The 22,673-nt window shown below is 39.7% G+C and overlaps 1 protein-coding gene and 1 long non-coding RNA gene across 6 annotated transcripts; both read right to left on the bottom strand.

The window, feature by feature from the left end:
• Positions 1-1,306: 1,306 nt before the first annotated feature.
• On the bottom strand, positions 1,307-9,555 carry LOC118562675. Of its 4 annotated transcripts, none has more exons than XR_004930744.1 (8): positions 9,164-9,555; positions 8,860-9,064; positions 6,550-6,971; positions 6,246-6,450; positions 4,146-4,356; positions 3,935-4,002; positions 3,631-3,835; positions 1,307-1,737 (listed from the first exon to the last, which is right to left on the bottom strand). It is a non-coding gene; the product is annotated as an uncharacterized LOC118562675 (long non-coding RNA). The 4 variants fall into 4 exon arrangements; XR_004930743.1 differs by having other exon boundaries at positions 3,935-4,356; positions 6,550-6,617; positions 6,761-6,971; XR_004930741.1 differs by having other exon boundaries at positions 3,935-4,356; positions 9,164-9,231; positions 9,375-9,555.
• A 5,668-nt stretch (positions 9,556-15,223) lies between these two features.
• LOC118562673 (ubiquitin carboxyl-terminal hydrolase 37) lies at positions 15,224-19,948 on the bottom strand. 2 transcript variants are annotated; one of them, XM_036135386.1, is made up of 5 exons: positions 16,604-19,948; positions 16,342-16,527; positions 16,017-16,073; positions 15,761-15,892; positions 15,224-15,663 (listed from the first exon to the last, which is right to left on the bottom strand). In XM_036135386.1, exons 1-5 carry the CDS (start codon positions 16,612-16,614, stop codon positions 15,453-15,455), a joined length of 597 nt encoding a protein of 198 aa, XP_035991279.1. In that variant the 5' UTR covers positions 16,615-19,948; the 3' UTR covers positions 15,224-15,452. The 2 variants fall into 2 exon arrangements, with proteins under 2 accessions (XP_035991279.1, XP_035991271.1); XM_036135378.1 differs by having other exon boundaries at positions 16,342-19,948.
• Between the last annotated feature and the right edge of the window lie 2,725 nt (positions 19,949-22,673).

Genomic DNA, 22,673 nt, shown 5'->3' with positions numbered 1-22,673 from the left:
CTCTGGAGCTGTTTCTATCACCTGCCGCAATAACACCAGCTGTTCTGCTGCGGTTTTCCACAAAACTTCAGGTCCCCACCGTCATCGTGAGTCGCTCTATCAAATTCACCCTCCATTATGAAATCTGTATATTTTGTTCACTTATACTATATCACTACACAATGTTATGTCTCATGAAAACCCCGTAGCAATGGGAATCGCTCGCGCTTGGCGTTCTTGCCCAGTCACTCTCTCATCATTCACACTGTTTTCTGCTAAATTAGTCTGTTATTGCTGATTGTGTGTCCAGCTCACAGCTCATTTTTTTTTTATCTTTATTCCCTGTCCGGTCTTGCTGGTTGTGTGTGTCCAGCTCACGGCTCATACCGGTCTTCCTGTTTCTACGGCAGGTCACGGTTTCTTATAAAAAGGTTTCTTGAACTAACAGGACTTATTTCTTGTTGTGTTATCTCGCACAACTTATGATTTTCTACTCTGTTCTTAGTTCTGTTATTTTATGTCAGAACTTTATACGTCTGTAATCGGAGTTTCACAGAGTCACCCTCCGTTAAAGCTCCGCATCCATACAATGTGTATTGCCTGGTCTTGTTCTCAACCTGTATGTGGAATTCAAGGTTTCTCAGGTCCTCTAACCAAGCAAAATACGATTCCTCGTCGAGAACTCGCAGTGAGCTGCCACTCTCAAGAATCCCTTTACACTCTCTTCTGCTACTTTGCTCACAAACAGCGCATTTTACCCTAATCTACTCACATTCTACTCCTATAACCAACGACATTATGTTTCCCACTGTTTTTCTATTTTATCTAACATTTACTGATAAGTACATAACACTATCCTCACTCCCTCTTTTGGAAACAAAACTAGTTTTGTTCCAGAAACATCGACAGAGAACAGTACTACGCCCTCAAAGAGAGTCAATTCAACTGCAAAGGCTAATCTTTGGTGAAGTAGGAAAAAACACTTTCTCGTATCCTGAATCCAAATCAAAATATTATTCAAGTTTATCCTACCTGATATCTTCACGAGGTCCCTCAAAGGTTGCGTGAGATCAACGTACCCACAATGTAGTTGTAACAGCAGCCATTTAGTCCCAACACGATAACGTGTCATTCATGCGCTGTAGATTGGGTTTGTTAGAACGCTTTGCTTGTTGCTGGAGGACACATTGGTTGTTCGTCCGTGGACCTTCTGCTGCTTAATGATGATCAGTACGTTCCTGGCCATGGAAACATATCAAACTCATGTTTAAAATAAACTTATCAGTTACATCACAGACAATTTAAAAGCTATTAGTATATTTTTAAAACAGCAAACCTGCACGCTGGTAGGATCCCAATCAGTGTCCTGAAGGGAATGTTTAACCATGCCCCTAATTCTTTTACCTGGTGCTCAACATGGAGAGAAGGAGAAATATGTAAAATCTTTCATCTGACATCATATATCGTTATAAATTGTTCAGAAGTAGCAGCTGCCAAACACTCTGATGCCAAATACATATTCCTAGAAATGGCTGTTTGTGTTTTACCTTAAAGAATCTTGATACCAGTCTGTGTGGTTCCTGTCATAGAACAGAGTGACGTGTGGCGGGTCAGGTGGGAGGAAGAGCAGGAACCCAGACGTTGCATCTTCCATAGTTGGAGAGAACACCGGTTGTAGCAGGCTCTGTTGACAGTTCTCCATAGATCTTAGCAATTCTTTCTCCCCCTCAGGTCACAACGGCAGACCCTGTTTCTTCTCTAAGTATCATATTCATTGACAGTCTTAGTCCACAACTTAGAGGCCTATATGTGGCTCCGGTCGGTGTCCACCAAAGGTTCATGCAGTCTTTTCCCCTGACAGCTCGGGGTCTGCAGTGCTCATAATGTTTAATTCTCTGCCAAAAATCCAGGAACTTTTCCCAACTTCTAAACTGTCTCTTACGCTTAACATAGTGTTTTACTAAACATTTAACCAAATCTCACTGTAACACAACTGTTTTGTCTCAAATGTAAATGCCTTGACCAACTGTTGTTTGCACTCAGAGGGCTTTCTTGTGCAACAAAAGCCATCAATACATCAATCTGTCCTCCCACTGATTTCCATGCTGCACAATCCTATTAATTTTCACTAATAACCTGATCAAATGCTCCCTCCACGAAGATCAACTGCACACAGTACTTTTCCACTGTAAATCTCTCCACTCGGACACTATTCTGAGCCACACATTCGCACATACATACGCGCAGATTTACATACACACGCACTCAGTTCAGATCCGCGGATTCAAGCAGTGTCTCCTTTACTCATTCAAACACAATGATCTCATTTTAACCGACACAATATGTTGGACAAGATATGACGAAAGACACCATATCAGACAGCTTGCAGCGTAGTCTTCTGCGACACTTTTTTTGTTTTTAACAAACCTCCTTGACTAATTGCCGTGTTTCCAAAAAACTCCCAAATTGTTTCTCTGGGATTCCCCTTTAAAACTCCTCATTTATTAATAATAGCTGGCTGGAATTTTAGCTATTTTTTGTTTGTTAAATTACCCCTTAAACCTGCATTGTATTCTTTTACCCATGTAGCTAAATGTTTTATTTTATCAGGGTCCTGCTGTTCAACGAATTTCCAGTCCTTACTCTGGAGCTGTTTCTATCACCTGCCGCAATAACACCAGCTGTTCTGCTGCGGTTTTCCACAAAACTTCAGGTCCCCACCGTCATCGTGAGTCTCTCTATCAAATTCACCCTCCATTATGAAATCTGTATATTTTGTTCACTTATACTATATCACTACACAATGTTATGTCTCATGAAAACCCCGTAGCAATGGGAATCGCTCGCGGTTGGCGTTCTTGCCCAGTCACTCTCTCATCATTCACACTGTTTTCTGCTAAATTAGTCTGTTATTGCTGATTGTGTGTCAGCTCACAGCTCATATTTTTTTATCATTATTCCCTGTCCGGTCTTGCTGGTTGTGTGTGTCCAGCTCACGGCTCATACCGGTCTTCCTGTTTCTACGGCAGGTCACGGTTTCTTATAAAAAGGTTTCTTGAACTAACAGGACTTATTTCTTGTTGTGTTATCTCGCACAACTTATGATTTTCTACTCTGTTCTTAGTTCTGTTATTTTATGTCAGAACTTTATACGTCTGTAATCGGAGTTTCACAGAGTCACCCTCCGTTAAAGCTCCGCATCCATACAATGTGTATTGCCTGGTCTTGTTCTCAACCTGTATGTGGAATTCAAGGTTTCTCAGGTCCTCTAACCAAGCAAAATACGATTCCTCGTCGAGAACTCGCAGTGAGCCGCCACGCTCAAGAATCCCTTTACACTCTCTTCTGCTACTTTGCTCACAAACAGCGCATTTTACCCTAATCTACTCACATTCTACTCCTATAACCAACGACATTATGTTTCCCACTGTTTTTCTATTTTATCTAACATTTACTGATATGTACATAACACTATCCTCACTCCCTCTTTTGGAAACAAAACTAGTTTTGTTCCAGAAACATCGACAGAGAACAGTACTACGCCGTCAAAGAGAGTCAATTCAACTGCAAAGGCTAATCTTTGGTGAAGTAGGAAAAAACACTTTCTCGTATCCTGAATCCAAATCAAAATATTATTCAAGTTTATCATACCTGATATCTTCACGAGGTCCCTCAAAGGTTGCGTGAGATCAACGTACCCACAATGTAGTTGTAACAGCAGCCATTTAGTCCCAACACGATAACGTGTCATTCACGCGCCGCAGATTGGGTTTGTTAGAACGATTTGCTTGTTGCTGGAGGACACATTGGTTGTTCGTCCGTGGACCTTCTGCTGCTTAATGATGATCAGTACGTTCTTGGCCATGGAAACATATCAAACTCATGTTTAAAATAAACTTATCAGTTACATCACAGACAATTTAAAAGCTATTAGTATATTTTTAAAACAGCAAACCTGCACGCTGGTAGGATCCCAATCAGTGTCCTGAAGGGAACGTTTAACCATGCCCCTAATTCTTTTACCTGGTGCTCAACATGGAGAGAAGGAGAAATATGTAAAATCTTTCATCTGACATCATATATCGTTATAAATTGTTCAGAAGTAGCAGCTGCCAAACACTCTGATGCCAAATACATATTCCTAGAAATGGCTGTTTGTGTTTTACCTTAAAGAATCTTGATACCAGTCTGTGTGGTTCCTGTCATAGAACAGAGTGACGTGTGGCGGGTCAGGTGGGAGGAAGAGCAGGAACCCAGACGTTGCATCTTCCATAGTTGGAGAGAACACCGGTTGTAGCAGGCTCTGTTGACAGTTCTCCATAGATCTTAGCAATTCTTTCTCCCCCTCAGGTCACAACGGCAGACCCTGTTTCTTCTCTAAGTATCATATTCATTGACAGTCTTAGTCCACAACTTAGAGGCCTATATGTGGCTCCAGTGTCCACCAAAGGTTCATGCAGTCTTTTCCCCTGACAGCTCGGGGTCTGCAGTGCTCATAATGTTTAATTCTCTGCCAAAAATCCAGGAACTTTTCCCAACTTCTAAACTGTCTCTTACGCTTAACATAGTGTTTTACTAAACATTTAACCAAATCTCACTGTAACACAACTGTTTTGTCTCAAATGTAAATGCCTTGACCAACTGTTGTTTGCACTCAGAGGGCTTTCTTGTGCAACAAAAGCCATCAATACATCAATCTGTCCTCCCACTGATTTCCATGCTGCACAATCCTATTGATTTTCACTAATAACCTGATCAAATGCTCCCTCCACGAAGATCAACTGCACACAGTACTTTTCCACTGTAAATCTCTCCACTCGGACACTATTCTGAGCCACACATTCGCACATACATACGTGCAGATTTACATACACACGCACTCAGTTCAGAGCCGCGGATTCAAGCAGTGTCTCCTTTATTCATTCAAACACAATGATCTCATTTTAACCGACACAATATGTTGGACAAGATATGACGAAGACACCATATCAGACAGCTTGCACGTAGTCTTCTGCGACACTTTTTTTGTTTTTAACAAACCTCCTTGACTAATTGCCGTGTTTCCAAAAAACTCCCAAATTGTTTCTCTGGGATTCCCCTTTAAAACTTCTCATTTATTAATAATAGCTGGCTGGAATTTTAGCTATTTTTTGTTTGTTAAATTACCCCTTAAACCTGCATTGTATTCTTTTACCCATGTAGCTAAATGTTTTATTTTATCAGGGTCCTGCTGTTCAACGAATTTCCAGTCCTTACTCTGGAGCTGTTTCTATCACCTGCCGCAATAACACCAGCTGTTCTGCTGCGGTTTTCCACAAAACTTCAGGTCCCCACCCGTCATCGTGAGTCTCTCTATCAAATTCACCCTCCATTATGAAATCTGTATATTTTGTTCACTTATACTATATCACTACACAATGTTATGTCTCATGAAAACCCCGTAGCAATGGGAATCGCTCGCGCTTGGCGTTCTTCCCCAGTCACTCTCTCATCATTCACACTGTTTTCTGCTAAATTAGTCTGTTATTGCTGATTGTGTGTCCAGCTCACAGCTCATTTTTTTTTATCTTTATTCCCTGTCCGGTCTTGCTGGTTGTGTGTGTCCAGCTCACGGCTCATACCGGTCTTCCTGTTTCTACGGCAGGTCACGGTTTCTTATAAAAAGGTTTCTTGAACTAACAGGACTTATTTCTTGTTGTGTTATCTCGCACAACTTATGATTTTCTACTCTGTTCTTAGTTCTGTTATTTTATGTCAGAACTTTATACGTCTGTAATCGGAGTTTCACAGAGTCACCCTCCGTTAAAGCTCCGCATCCATACAATGTGTATTGCCTGGTCTTGTTCTCAACCTGTATGTGGAATTCAAGGTTTCTCAGGTCCTCTAACCAAGCAAAATACGATTCCTCGTCGAGAACTCGCAGTGAGCCGCCACGCTCAAGAATCCCTTTACACTCTCTTCTGCTACTTTGCTCACAAACAGCGCATTTTACCCTAATCTACTCACATTCTACTCCTATAACCAACGACATTATGTTTCCCACTGTTTTTCTATTTTATCTAACATTTACTGATATGTACATAACACTATCCTCACTCCCTCTTTTGGAAACAAAACTAGTTTTGTTCCAGAAACATCGACAGAGAACAGTACTACGCCGTCAAAGAGAGTCAATTCAACTGCAAAGGCTAATCTTTGGTGAAGTAGGAAAAAACACTTTCTCGTATCCTGAATCCAAATCAAAATATTATTCAAGTTTATCATACCTGATATCTTCACGAGGTCCCTCAAAGGTTGCGTGAGATCAACGTACCCACAATGTAGTTGTAACAGCAGCCATTTAGTCCCAACACGATAACGTGTCATTCACGCGCCGCAGATTGGGTTTGTTAGAACGATTTGCTTGTTGCTGGAGGACACATTGGTTGTTCGTCCGTGGACCTTCTGCTGCTTAATGATGATCAGTACGTTCTTGGCCATGGAAACATATCAAACTCATGTTTAAAATAAACTTATCAGTTACATCACAGACAATTTAAAAGCTATTAGTATATTTTTAAAACAGCAAACCTGCACGCTGGTAGGATCCCAATCAGTGTCCTGAAGGGAACGTTTAACCATGCCCCTAATTCTTTTACCTGGTGCTCAACATGGAGAGAAGGAGAAATATGTAAAATCTTTCATCTGACATCATATATCGTTATAAATTGTTCAGAAGTAGCAGCTGCCAAACACTCTGATGCCAAATACATATTCCTAGAAATGGCTGTTTGTGTTTTACCTTAAAGAATCTTGATACCAGTCTGTGTGGTTCCTGTCATAGAACAGAGTGACGTGTGGCGGGTCAGGTGGGAGGAAGAGCAGGAACCCAGACGTTGCATCTTCCATAGTTGGAGAGAACACCGGTTGTAGCAGGCTCTGTTGACAGTTCTCCATAGATCTTAGCAATTCTTTCTCCCCCTCAGGTCACAACGGCAGACCCTGTTTCTTCTCTAAGTATCATATTCAGTGACAGTCTTAGTCCACAACTTAGAGGCCTATATGTGGCTCCAGTGTCCACCAAAGGTTCATGCAGTCTTTTCCCCTGACAGCTCGGGGTCTGCAGTGCTCATAATGTTTAATTCTCTGCCAAAAATCCAGGAACTTTTCCCAACTTCTAAACTGTCTCTTACGCTTAACATAGTGTTTTACTAAACATTTAACCAAATCTCACTGTAACACAACTGTTTTGTCTCAAATGTAAATGCCTTGACCAACTGTTGTTTGCACTCAGAGGGCTTTCTTGTGCAACAAAAGCCATCAATACATCAATCTGTCCTCCCACTGATTTCCATGCTGCACAATCCTATTGATTTTCACTAATAACCTGATCAAATGCTCCCTCCACGAAGATCAACTGCACACAGTACTTTTCCACTGTAAATCTCTCCACTCGGACACTATTCTGAGCCACACATTCGCACATACATACGTGCAGATTTACATACACACGCACTCAGTTCAGATCCGCGGATTCAAGCAGTGTCTCCTTTACTCATTCAAACACAATGATCTCATTTTAACTGACACAATATGTTGGACAAGATATGACGAAGACACCATATCAGACAGCTTGCACGTAGTCTTCTGCGACACTTTTTTTGTTTTTAACAAACCTCCTTGACTAATTGCCGTGTTTCCAAAAAACTCCCAAATTGTTTCTCTGGGATTCCCCTTTAAAACTCCTCATTTATTAATAATAGCTGGCTGGAATTTTAGCTATTTTTTGTTTGTTAAATTACCCCTTAAACCTGCATTGTATTCTTTTACCCATGTAGCTAAATGTTTTATTTTATCAGGGTCCTGCTGTTCAACGAATTTCCAGTCCTTACTCTGGAGCTGTTTCTATCACCTGCCGCAATAACACCAGCTGTTCTGCTGCGGTTTTCCACAAAACTTCAGGTCCCCACCGTCATCGTGAGTCTCTCTATCAAATTCACCCTCCATTATGAAATCTGTATATTTTGTTCACTTATACTATATCACTACACAATGTTATGTCTCATGAAAACCCCGTAGCAATGGGAATCGCTCGCGCTTGGCGTTCTTCCTCAGTCACTCTCTCATCATTCACACTGTTTTCTGCTAAATTAGTCTGTTATTGCTGATTGTGTGTCCAGCTCACAGCTCATATTTTTTTATCTTTATTCCCTGTCCGGTCTTGCTGGTTGTGTGTGTCCAGCTCACGGCTCATACCGGTCTTCCTGTTTCTACGGCAGGTCACGGTTTCTTATAAAAAGGTTTCTTGAACTAACAGGACTTATTTCTTGTTGTGTTATCTCGCACAACTTATGATTTTCTACTCTGTTCTTAGTTCTGTTATTTTATGTCAGAACTTTATACGTCTGTAATCGGAGTTTCACAGAGTCACCCTCCGTTAAAGCTCCGCATCCATACAATGTGTATTGCCTGGTCTTGTTCTCAACCTGTATGTGGAATTCAAGGTTTCTCAGGTCCTCTAACCAAGCAAAATACGATTCCTCGTCGAGAACTCGCAGTGAGCTGCCACGCTCAAGAATCCCTTTACACTCTCTTCTGCTACTTTGCTCACAAACAGCGCATTTTACCCTAATCTACTCACATTCTACTCCTATAACCAACGACATTATGTTTCCCACTGTTTTTCTATTTTATCTAACATTTACTGATAAGTACATAACACTATCCTCACTCCCTCTTTTGGAAACAAAACTAGTTTTGTTCCAGAAACATCGACAGAGAACAGTACTACGCCGTCAAAGAGAGTCAATTCAACTGCAAAGGCTAATCTTTGGTGAAGTAGGAAAAAACACTTTCTCGTATCCTGAATCCAAATCAAAATATTATTCAAGTTTATCATACCTGATATCTTCACGAGGTCCCTCAAAGGTTGCGTGAGATCAACGTACCCACAATGTAGTTGTAACAGCAGCCATTTAGTCCCAACACGATAACGTGTCATTCACGCGCCGCAGATTGGGTTTGTTAGAACGATTTGCTTGTTGCTGGAGGACACATTGGTTGTTCGTCCGTGGACCTTCTGCTGCTTAATGATGATCAGTACGTTCTTGGCCATGGAAACATATCAAACTCATGTTTAAAATAAACTTATCAGTTACATCACAGACAATTTAAAAGCTATTAGTATATTTTTAAAACAGCAAACCTGCACGCTGGTAGGATCCCAATCAGTGTCCTGAAGGGAACGTTTAACCATGCCCCTAATTCTTTTACCTGGTGCTCAACATGGAGAGAAGGAGAAATATGTAAAATCTTTCATCTGACATCATATATCGTTATAAATTGTTCAGAAGTAGCAGCTGCCAAACACTCTGATGCCAAATACATATTCCTAGAAATGGCTGTTTGTGTTTTACCTTAAAGAATCTTGATACCAGTCTGTGTGGTTCCTGTCATAGAACAGAGTGACGTGTGGCGGGTCAGGTGGGAGGAAGAGCAGGAACCCAGACGTTGCATCTTCCATAGTTGGAGAGAACACCGGTTGTAGCAGGCTCTGTTGACAGTTCTCCATAGATCTTAGCAATTCTTTCTCCCCCTCAGGTCACAATGGCAGACCCTGTTTCTTCTCTAAGTATCATATTCATTGACAGTCTTAGTCCACAACTTAGAGGCCTATATGTGGCTCCCGTGTCCACCAAAGGTTCATGCAGTCTTTTCCCCTGACAGCTCGGGGTCTGCAGTGCTCATAATGTTTAATTCTCTGCCAAAAATCCAGGAACTTTTCCCAACTTCTAAACTGTCTCTTACGCTTAACATAGTGTTTTACTAAACATTTAACCAAATCTCACTGTAACACAACTGTTTTGTCTCAAATGTAAATGCCTTGACCAACTGTTGTTTGCACTCAGAGGGCTTTCTTGTGCAACAAAAGCCATCAATACATCAATCTGTCCTCCCACTGATTTCCATGCTGCACAATCCTATTAATTTTCACTAATAACCTGATCAAATGCTCCCTCCACGAAGATCAACTGCACACAGTACTTTTCCACTGTAAATCTCTCCACTCGGACACTATTCTGAGCCACACATTCGCACATACATACGTGCAGATTTACATACACACGCACTCAGTTCAGATCCGCGGATTCAAGCAGTGTCTCCTTTACTCATTCAAACACAATGATCTCATTTTAACCGACACAATATGTTGGACAAGATATGACGAAGACACCATATCAGACAGCTTGCACGTAGTCTTCTGCAACACTTTTTTTTAACAAACCAGCTTGACTAACCGCCGTGTTTCCAAAAAACTCCCAAATTGTTTCTCTGGGATTCCCCTGTAAATCTCCTCATTTATTAATAATAGCTTGCTGGAATTTTAGCTATTTTTTGTTTGTTAAATTACCACTTAAACCTGCATTGTATTCTTTTACCCATGTAGCTAAATGTTTTATTTTATCAGGGTCCTGCTGTTCAACGAATTTCCAGTCCTTACTCTGGAGCTGTTTCTATCACCTGCCGCAATAACACCAGCTGTTCTGCTGCGGTTTTCCACAAAACTTCAGGTCCCCACCGTCATCGTGAGTCTCTCTATCAAATTCACCCTCCATTATGAAATCTGTATATTTTGTTCACTTATACTATATCACTACACAATGTTATGTCTCATGAAAACCCCGTAGCAATGGGAATCGCTCGCGGTTGGCATTCTTGCCTCAGTCACTCTCTCATCATTCACACTGTTTTCTGCTAAATTAGTCTGTTATTGCTGATTGTGTGTCCAGCTCACAGCTCATTTTTTTATCATTATTCCCTGTCCGGTCTTGCTGGTTGTGTGTGTCCAGCTCACGGCTCATACCGGTCTTCCTGTTTCTACGGCAGGTCACGGTTTCTTATAAAAAGGTTTCTTGAACTAACAGGACTTATTTCTTGTTGTGTTATCTCGCACAACTTATGATTTTCTACTCTGTTCTTAGTTCTGTTATTTTATGTCAGAACTTTATACGTCTGTAATCGGAGTTCCACAGAGTCACCCTCCGTTAAAGCTCCGCATCCATACAATGTGTATTGCCTGGTCTTGTTCTCAACCTGTATGTGGAATTCAAGGTTTCTCAGGTCCTCGGGCCTCTAACCGAGCAAAATACGATTCCCCATCGAGAACTCGCAGTGAGCCGCCACGCTCAAGAATCCCTTTACACTCTCTTCTGCTACTTTGCTCACAAACAGCGCATTTTACCCTAATCCACTCACATTCTACTCCTCTAACCAACGACATTATGTTTCCCACTGTTTTTCTATTTTATCTAACATTTACTGATATGTACATAACACTATCCTCACTCCCTCTTTTGGAAACAAAACGAAAGTTACTACTGTAACTACGGTTCTATGAATCCCGGATGACCGCCAGAGGTGGTGCTTAAAGCACTGAATGATCACTCTTGCGCATGCACAGGTCGAGAATTTTATACCAACATGGTCACGTGTGACCCCCGGTGACACCGGTAAGCCCATATAATCACGTGACAACGACAGCTCAGTCCCTTAATCTTCTCGCAAACAACACGATGATTCCGAGGGACCGAGCGCTCTGGCGGTCATCTGGGATTCGTAGAACCGTAGTTACAGTCGTAACTTTCGTTCTATATCATCCCTACTGACCACCAGAGGTGGTGCTTAAAGCACTGGATGACGATTACCAACAGAGTCCTGAGGAATCACACAGAAATAAACAACCCCGAAAGCACGCCCACCACACTGGGATGAGGATGCGTGCTGGGATAGGATCCCCACCAAAGGGTGAAAGTCGGCCAAGTTAACCCTGTAAAACCTTGCATAGGTATTCGGGGATTACAAAGAGGCTGCTGGACATATAGCCTCCAGAGTGACCCCCGCCATAGTGGCCATGCCACACTAATGCTTCTGGTGGAATGGCACCGTACACCAGCAGGGGGTTGGCGGACCTGTAGAATGTACGCTCGTTCCACCACGTCCGCAATCCGACGTGCAAGACGCTGTTTAGAAGGAGCCTGCCCTTCGCAGGGCCCTGAGTAGCAAACAAACAGATTATCAGACTGCCGCAGAGAAGCTGTGAGTCTGACATATGCCTTCAGTGCCCGAACAGGCAGAAAGGCTAGGCCCATCTGTATAAAGGCAAGCAAGCTGGAGGGGCACAGTGTGGCCCGCAAACCAGGCCACAGTAGGAAGAAACTCAACATCAGGCCAGAGAATAACACCAGCTGGATTCCCATGGCAACAGGGCTTGTGAACAGACAACACATGTAGCTTCCTGAACCGCTTCGCCGAAGCCAAGGCAAGGAGAAAGTCTTTGACACACACTCAAGGCTTGCATCTGCCAACAGTTCAAACGGAGGAGATCGCAGGGCAGCGAGGACGAGAGAGAGGTCTCACACAGGCACAACAGGGCATGTGGGAGGGTACAAACATCGGGCACCTCTCAGACACACAAGCATCATTTTTACGGCCTATCGTTTCTCCACTCGCCACCGAATGCCAGCAAAAGATGGCAGCAACATAAACTTCCAGAGTGGATGGAGACCAGCCTTGAGAAAGCAGTGCTTGAAGGAAGGTTAAAATAAGAGAAACAGGACAGTGTATAGGGTCCTCATGTCTTGCATGACACCAGCTGCTAAACCTTCCACATATGGGTATAAACCAGTCGTGTGAAAGGGGCCCAGGCATTAGTCATCATATGTCCGATGTTTCCGTCATACTCTGAAGGAAACGCCGGCCCCGTAGCGGCCAGGCCCAGAGTTGGAGGCGACTGGGATTGGGATGCAGGATCTGACCCCCCAGCTGTGACAGAAGGTCCGTCCTGTGGGGAAGAGGCATTGGAGAGCTGCAACAGAGCCTGTGCAGCAAAGGAAACCAGATTCTCCCTGGCCACCAGGTGACCACTAGAAGGACCCAATGCCCCTCCTGAAGGACCCTCGGGGGTGTTGGGCCTATCATGGGAAGCGGCGGAAAAGTGCAGAGCAGCACTCTCGGCCAGTCATGTGTCAGTGCGTCTTGACCCAGGGGACTGGCATTGTCTGCCAGGGAGAACTAAAGTGGGCAATGTGTTGTCTCTTCGGACGCAAGTAGATCTACAGCTGCTTTGCTTTATCTCTCCGAAATGACCCCCACTACCTCCAGGTGGAGTCTCCACTCCCCCGGTGGTGGGCGTCCCCGAGACAGAATATCGGCCGAAACATCTGCACCCCTGGCATGTAGGCAGCTCTCAGGCTGGCGAGAACAGGGGCTGCCCAGGTCAAGAGCTTCTGGGTCAGCCACAGCAATGTTAACGAGTGTGTCCCCCCTTGATGGTTGATATGAAAAACCTTCGGGTACCTCACGGCTCTCTGATCTCCGGGCTACGACCTTCGACACGTCCCCGACTTCGGCTTCGCTCTACGGATCATTCCTGCTAGTTTGCTCTCACGGTTCTGATCTCCTGCCTGTCTTCCGACCACCCGAAACACCGGATGGGGAACTTCAGAGCGGCAAACGCCGCAGCAAATCGACGACCCGCCTGCTGGGACCCACTGGGACTGAACTGAACATTAAGACCAGGTTAGTGACCGACACGTTTGTGTGCAAACACCTTCAGATAAGCGTGGTCACTAACCTGCCGTCTCCTTCTGCAGAGGATCCCGCTGTAGACGCTGACGCCTCCTGCTCCGCACCTGATCTTAATAAACTGTTAAACTTGAACGGTTTGTCTGCCTCGAATTCTGGGTCCACCTGTTCTGAGCCTAACATAACTTTAACAATCATGATATATCAACCGGAAAAAAAACTTGTATCAATAGCTTCCCAACATCAGTAATAAAGCTACCTTAATATAAACTTAATTTCTCTTATTATAGCTCAATTAAACATTTCTCTTTTACACAACCATGAAATATATTAAGTTGATCAGTCGAATTCAACCCCTCTTGGGGCATTTACATTGATCAATACAATTTCATAGTGACACTTGATTAACCAACATTCTATTTCTTGTTTTATAATAACAATCAATATTCATTATAACTATTATTCATTGAGGACGTCAGATTCGACTTGTTTAAAAAAAATAAATTGACCAGTAAAATGTGTTCAAGTGGCATTTTATTAAAATGGTTTTAGTTTTCTTCAACTATTTTGATATATTTTGTTAGTAATTCTTTCTAAAAGCTTAACAAATGAGAAAAGCTTCCCAAATTTTTACAAACTGCCCATAAGCTATTTTTGTTCAAAAGAAGCCTAATTGGGTGGAAACCTGTCTAATTTGGCAACACTGACTACACTATTGCTTTTTGTTTGTTGTTGTGTTTTTAGATTTGGGGATTTCATTGAGAATTTCTTTTTCAGCGCTGTAGAAATAGTCAAAGAGCCACTGTTCAGCCTGAAGAATATATATATATTTTTAAAGTGTGCCCCCCTAAAAAATGGAATGCCCCCCCTGTAATTTGTTTCCGCAGCTGGATCTGAGAGCAGGTTAATATGTCACTTACCTTTTCAGGGAGCTACCTTCCTCTGCTCCGGTTGACTCAATGCCATGAAGGCATTGAGTCAACCAAAACCAGGATTTCTGCTCGTTTCTGTTGCTCCTTCTGTGTTCTTTTTCCTATAGTTCTTTTCTACCGCCCTACTACATCCTCTCTAGCAAAGGTGACTGGTCAAGTGGTGCAAGTGGAGTAGCTTTTAATTTTAATTTACCCTCTAACCGCCCTGCCAAACACAGTCTGCTTTGGAAGTAAACGTTAACCTCGTCCTAATGTTAGTTATAAGCTATTTATCATTAAACCCAAAGGAACCAAATTAGAGAATTAAGGGCACGATCAATTTTATTAACTCTGGATCAGATGGAACAGAGGAGAAAATTTAGCCAGGTGGAAAGTACAAAATACATACACAGTCGCTTGACTAAATTCAGTTGTATAGCTAGTTTAGTCAACGAAATACCTAGAACGTGCCCACTGGAATTGGATTTAATTGTGTAGCTGAATTTTCCAAGGAAAGCAAACATCATGATCAGATGTGTGATATCCTACTGACCTAAACTACAAGTACAAATAAGAGTATTTTTTCACTCCCATTTCCTTCATACCCCTTGCTTTTGCTTTAGAGGGCAAATATTTATATTTTCATTTTTAATGAAGATGCTGCCCTGGTTTTGTAAGTTAAAATAAACAAAATGTTTAATTAGATAATCAAGAACATATTTTTCATGTGAAAAGCAGATGCTGCTAATGAGCTGTATTCCATTTTTGCATTTAATTGACATGTAGCTTGGCTGTCAAGTAACATTTGAACTATAAAATCAAAACTGCTCCTTGAATCAGCCTCTCGGTCCTCCGTGACGATAAACAGTAACAGAATGAGTAAATGTAAAATACTGTAAATACCTCTGTAAATAATTTGTCATGGTCCTACTTTTGAATTAAAGTGTTTCAAATTGATACATATCTAACTTCCTGTAAAGGCGAGCTTTTGCTGCACTGCTAATCTGCTACTAAAGAAAAACACCTTGCTGCTGCTTGTTTAACTTCAGTGTTTACTTGTCTCCTGAACAGGTAGACCTGACTTACGCTTTGCAAACCATTACTAACCTCCGTAGCCAGATCAGACACCACCTTCTTAAAAGATTTCAGGAGGGAGATCTTCACTTTTGATTCTATCGAGGTGTGACTGTCTGCAATCTCTGCTAGTTTACTGCAATTAGACAGCAAAGAATAAAGGTTTCTTTAGTTAGATTCATGTTTTATTGTGGATGCAGTAAAAACATTGAGATAGATTTCTGCTGTTTTACCATAGAAGCTGAGCCCCAGGAAGTGAATTCCAGACCGGCTCCATACAATTGATGGTCATGAAAAAATCTTCCAAGCTCAAGAGGCTCTGCAGGGTTGAGTTCATATAACAGGTGTTCCCAATGTTTGGGAACCTGAAAACAACAAGGACAAATGACACCAAGTTTGCATCACGGCCTCTTAAATGACCAATTGTAGAGTTACGGTGATTTCCCCTAAAGAGTTTGATTTATGTAATTGTTTTTTTTATGTTCTCACCCTCTGGGATTGGTGGTGTTCCTATTCCAATTGCTTTCGTACGGCGTTTGATTGCTCCTAGAAAGAGAAACACAAACACTGTGTGAGCAATTAAAAAGCAAGCTCTGTATTCACAGTCCTGGAAGTTAAAGGCACTGGTAGTGAAAGACTGCGTTACAATGGCCCAGATTTATACCGTTCAGGTTTGCACTGGTTCAGCCTTTTAAAAAAAACTTTTATCTTTTGTAAAACATTGTATATATACATATTTACAAAAAATATCCTTGTTTGTGTGCACAAACTTGGCAAATCAAATTTGATTCTGATTCAAACTGATTTATTTTACCTTCTAATTTTGATAAAGGAGAGTGAATTCTGGAATAAGTCCTCAATCAGGTCAGGGTGCTCCTCTATTCTCATTAGGTACTGTTGAACATTTATAGCATCTGTGTCTTTAGCTGTTTCATCCCCCTCTGAGGATAAAGTAGAAAGTCTCCACATATCAAGCCCTGTTATGTCATCTGAACTGCCACTGGAAGCAGAAAACATTATTAGTAAGATCCAAAACGACTCACAGAGCTTATTTGAGTCTCTGGTGTATATCTAACCTGATTCGCATAGACGCTGTTCCTAAAATCTGCTCAAAACCAGAGACGACCACTTCCTGTCGTATTTCCTCTTAGTAGTTCTTTGACAGCTGCTTGTAGACAAGGGAAATGGGCATCAACTTCATTGTTATATCATGTTGTCAACATAAGTAAGACAATACTCTTAAATGGACTGAACTTACATAACTTAACATCCACATAAATATAGAATAGCCAATGAGATCTAAGGTGGTTTTACACAAAGCTGCTGTCTAAGATAGACCCGGGTCCGGTGTCTTGACTTGGCTTGCTCCGGTCTGAGAATGTGGAGAAAAGTTTCAGCAGATGCTCATCTGTTGGTTTGTCTGGACTGGAGCTAAAGGCAGAGGTCTTTGTCTTGTGATATGATTTTCATTACGGTATGAAGACAAAATAAAAGTGAAATGAACAACAAATAACATCATTACCTTGTTGGAGTAGTCTTGTCTGGATCTTCTAATGAAATTGGAGTGACCTGATGTTTTCTCTGTTGGAGACAAATCATCATCATTTAATACAGAAAAGGTGCAATCATTGCTTAACTCAGCTGTCTCTGTGCATCTCAATAAATGAGAATATCATTGAAAATGTTATTTATTTTAGATTTTTAACAAATAAAAGTCAGCCTTCTGAAAAGTTAGTCTATGTATTGAACAGCACATGCTTTAAACAGTTGGAGTTGGAGCTGTGGCATCGAGAATATCAGCTGTACTGTTGCTTGTGCACCTCATTGTAATACAGTTTTTCCTTCCACCCAATTTTCTATAGATTATGTTGAGATACATCAATCTGAGAACATTCTTCACCAATGACCTTTTGTGATTTACTCTATATGTGAAAGCTGTCGATGAAACAACAATCAAGTAAGAAAGATTATTTACATAAGCCATAAAATATTTCTGTATTCAAATATCCCTTTCTTAGTCATAAGTAATACTTAAATTATGTAAGGATCTTAATTTCTGGTTTTCATTATATGTAAGTCATTGTCATCCACATTAACAAAAAAAGGCTTGAAATAAATCCCTCTTTTTGTAAGGAATTACTGCAATAAATGTGTTTCACTTTGTTAATCGTGACTGAAGGCAATTAAAGATTTAATATTCTATTTTTGTGGGATAAACCTATATCACTGTGCCTGTATTTAACCCTATTTAGCAATTATTTAAACACTTTATTTGTGTCTGTGAAACATACCCTGAAGAATTTGAAGGGCCAACACCCACTTGGTATATTCTCATCCTCTGGTGTTTGAACACTTGAAATGGTGTAGACAGAAAGAGAAACATGTTATTTCATTATTTTAGAAGTCTAGCTTGGGTGAACAATAGATGATGGGCATGTTTGATAATTTTCAAGATTTTTTCTGAAAAAAAATTTGTGAAAGATAAAATAATGGAGATTGAAAGTTATTACATTCAGGAAAAAGTGTTGTACCTTTTCTGAGGAGTGGGGGTTTGCTTTTCAGTATATCTTTTCTATTGGATTAAATTAAAACTGTTCATTAAAGACTCCTTTAAAAACCGATCATCTAGATTTAAATGTACAGAAAAATAAAATGAGATCTAACACTGGTTAAAATATACCTGAGAGAAACTAAAAAAAGATTTCTTTGATTTTCTCAGTTTTGTGTTTTTTCCAGCCTCAGCTGATATTGCTGAGACCGAAGCCATGGCGGCATCGTTGTTCTCTGGGATTCTGCTGAGAAAGAAATAAAGAAAATAGTTTTAGCATGAAATTTTAAATAAAATATCCAGAAAAAATATATTCCTAAGATTTGCAGTCTTTGGTCATCTTTATTCAGACACATACATACTTTTTCAAATATTAGATTTTAAAGTTAGCACATTTTTATTTTTTCTTTATGCAAGCAAAACAATCAATCAATCAGCTTTATTTCTAAAGGACATTTTAAAAACCACATGGGCGATCAAATTGCTGTACATTAAAACAAGAAAAGGTTAAAAAAGAAGTTAAAAACATGTAAAACATACACACAACATCAAAAACTAAAAAAAAAACAGATTCACGGCAAGAATATTTTAAAATGCCATACACGACAAGATCACTGTATTAAAAGCAAGGAGATAAATGTGCGTTTTCAAGAGATTTTAAAACAGGAAAAGAGGAGATTTGTCTGATACTGAATGGTAAATTGAGTAAAGTTGTTTGCATTTGCAAATACTAAAAAATTGTAAGATTAAATATGTTTAAAGTTCAATGGCCTTCAAAAGTGAGTTTTCAGATTTCTCCTGCCTAAACTTAAAAAGAATACTTCCTTACCTTTCCTGAGTTTTGTCCTTTGTCTGATTGAGCACAACTTGTTTATCAACACCTTTCTGTTGAAAACAATATTGTTTTACAAATCATTTATGAGTTTAAGTGCCATATGAGTATTCATCAAAAAATGCTGAAATCGTTTTCTTTCTTCAGAGTTTTAACTTAGTGAAAACTAAAACATTGGCGAAAAAGAAATTCTACCGAAAACCATTCAGTAAATCAGTAAAACTGACCTTTGTTGGGAAAAAGCTGGTGGTAAACATCCTCTTCATTTTGTCCGAGGGATGTTTTAATTGTGATAACAGTGGAGAAGGTCCAGTCAAACTGAACCGATCCAAGCCAGGTTCACTCTTTCAGAATGTGTTCTAGAACTTGGGTCTCTGTGTTGCATCATAGTGATTACTTCACAGAGTGAACATCTTTGTGATGATTTGAATCATTTAAAGTTGTATTCAGTTACACTGAATATTTTTGATCCAATTATTAGGATTTAGTTTATGGAAAGCAGCAGATATTGTTCCCAGGGTCAAAGAACCTGTAGTTGCTGACACTAAAAATACACACACAGGTTCTGTATCAACTCCATTTGGTCATTAATATCATACATTTTTGAAAAATCCCCTCATATTGGTGTTAAAAAGCACCCTGTACAGTTAAATGCAACCCTAACTGACAATGTTGTTTAATTTAGAAATTCCCTAAAACTTTTTAAAAACCTTAGATTACTTTTAAATGACTTTTAAACTTGCATTTCGTCATTTTAAATGTGAAAACAGTCCATATTGTGACTGCAGTGCTGCAAAATATATTGATTTGGAAAGGGCTGCTTGGATGCAATATTCTGTTATACTGAAAGTATAGCTCACCCCAAAATCAACTTTTTTGCAGATAAGCTGTATACACTGTGCCTAAGGGTGCTACATCAATGTTATTGTGCAATTCTTTACATTGTTTTCTTTATGCAAGCAAAACAATCAATCAATCAGCTTTAATTCTAAAGCTCATTTTAAAAACCACATGGGCGACCGAAGTGCTGTACATTAACACAAGGTTAAAAAATAAGTTGAAAACATACAAAACATGCACACACAACATCAAAAGCTAAAAGAAAAACAGGTGCACGGTAAGAATACTTTAAAATGCAATACACGACAAGATGACAATGCAAAAGCAAGGAAATAAATGTGCGTTTTCAAGAGATTTTAAAACAGGAAAAGAGATTTGTCTGATACTCAATGGTAAATTGAGTAAAGTTGTTTGCATTTGCAAATACTAAAAAAATGTAAGATTAAATATGTTTAAAGTTCAATGGCCTTCAAAAGTGAGTTTTCAGATTTCTCCTGTCTAAACTTAAAAAGAATACTTCCTTTCCTTTCCTGAGTTTTGTTCTTTGTCTGATTGAGCACAACTTGTTTATCAACACCTTTCTGTTGAAAACAATATTGTTTTACAAATCATTTATGAGTTTAAGTGCCATATGAGTATTCATCAAAAATTGCTGAAATCGTTTTCTTTCTTCAGAGTTTTAACTTAGTGAAAACTAAAACATTGGCAAAAAGAAATTCTACAGAAAACCATTCAGTAAATCAGTAAAACTGACCTTTGTTGGGAAAAAGCTGGTGGTAAACATCCTCTTCATTTTGTCCGAGGGATGTTTTAATTGTGATAACAGTGGAGAAGGTCCAGTCAAACTGAACCGATCCAAGCCAGGTTCACTCTTACAGAATGTGTTCTAGAACTTGGGTCTCTGTGTTGCATCATAGTGATTACTTCACAGAGTAAACATCTTTGTGATGATTTAAATCATTTAAAGTTGTATTCAGTTACACTGAATATTTTTGATACAATTATTAGGATTTAGTTTATGGAAAGCAGCAGATATTGTTCCCAGGATCAAAGAACCTGTAGTTGCTGACACAAAAAATACACACACAGGTTCTGTATCAACTCCATTTGGTCATTAATATCATACCTTTTTGAAAAATCCCCTCATATTGGTGTTAAAAAGCAACTTGTACAGTTAAATGCAACCCTAACTGGCAATGTTGTTTAATTTAGAAATTCCCTAAAACTTTTTAAAAAGCCTTAGATTACTTTTAAATGAATTTTAAACTTGCATTTCGTCATTTTAAATGTGAAAACAGTCCATATTGTGACTGCAGTGCTGCAAAATATATTGATTTGGAAAGGGCTGCTTGGATGCAATATTCTGTTATACTGAAAGTATAGCTCACCCCAAGATAAATCTTTTGCAGATAAGCTATATACACTGTGCCTAAGGGTGCTACGTCAATGTTATTGTGCAATTCTTTACATTGTTTTCTTTATGCAAGCAAAACAATCAATCAGTCAGCTTTATTTCTAAAGCACATTTTAAAAACCACATGGGCGACCGAAGTGCTGTACATTACCACAAGGTTAAAAATAAGTTGAAAACATACAAAACATGCACACACAACATCAAAAGCTAAAAAAAAACAGGTGCACGGTAAGAATATTTTAAAATGCAATACACGACAAGATGACAATGCAAAAGCAAGGAAATAAATGTGCGTTTTCAAGAGATTTTAAAACAGGAAGAGAGGAGATTTGTCTGATACTCAATGGTAAATTGAGTAAAGTTGTTTGCATTTGCAAATACTAAAAAATATAAGATTAAATATGTTTAAAGTTCAATGGCCTTCAAAAGTGAGTTTTCAGATTTCTCCTGCCTAAACTTAAAAAGAATACTTCCTTACCTTTCCTGAGTTTTGTTCTTTGTCTGATTGACCACAACTTGTTTATCAACACCTTTCTGTTGAAAACAATATTGTTTTACAAATCATTTATGAGTTTAAGTGCCATATGAGTATTCATCACAAATTGCTGAAATCGTTTTCTTTCTTCAGAGTTTTAACTTAGTGAAAACTAAAACATTGGCAAACAGAAATTCTACAGAAAACCATTCAGTAAATCAGTAAAACTGACCTTTGTTGGGAAAAAGCTGGTGGTAAACATCCTCTTCATTTTGTCCGAGGGATGTTTTAATTGTGATAACTGTGGAGAAGGTCCAGTCAAACTGAACCGATCCAAGCCAGGTTCACTCTTTCAGAATGTGTTCTAGAACTTGGGTCTCTGTGTTGCATCATAGTGATTACTTCACAGAGTGAACATCTTTGTGATGATTTGAATCATTTAAAGTTGTATTCAGTTACACTGAATATTTTTGATCCAATTATTAGGATTTAGTTTATGGAAAGCAGCAGATATTGTTCCCAGGATCAAAGAACTTGTAGTTGCTGACACTAAAAATACACACACAGGTTCTGTATCAACTCCATTTGGTCATTAATATCATACCTTTTTGAAAAATCCCCTCATATTGGTGTTAAAAAGCACCCTGTACAGTTAAATGCAACCCTAACTGACAATGTTGTTTAATTTAGAAATTCCCTAAAACTTTTTAAAAACCTTAGATTACTTTTAAATGACTTTTAAACTTGCATTTTGTCATTTTAAATGTGAAAACAGTCCATATTGTGACTGCAGTGCTGCAAAATATATTGATTTGGAAAGGGCTGCTTGGATGCAATATTCTGTTATACTGAAAGTATAGCTCACCCCAAAATCAACTTTTTTGCAGATAAGCTGTATACACTGTGCCTAAGGGTGCTACGTCAATGTTATTGTGCAATTCTTTACAGTGTTTTCTTTATGCAAGCAAAACAATCAATCAGTCAGCTTTATTTCTAAAGCACATTTAAAAAAACACATGGGCGACCGAAGTGCTGTA

This window comes from Fundulus heteroclitus, chromosome 1, assembly GCF_011125445.2.
Source record: "Fundulus heteroclitus isolate FHET01 chromosome 1, MU-UCD_Fhet_4.1, whole genome shotgun sequence".
Classification (NCBI taxonomy): Eukaryota; Metazoa; Chordata; class Actinopteri; order Cyprinodontiformes; family Fundulidae; genus Fundulus; species Fundulus heteroclitus.
This window is presented reverse-complemented; position numbering and strand designations above follow the sequence as displayed.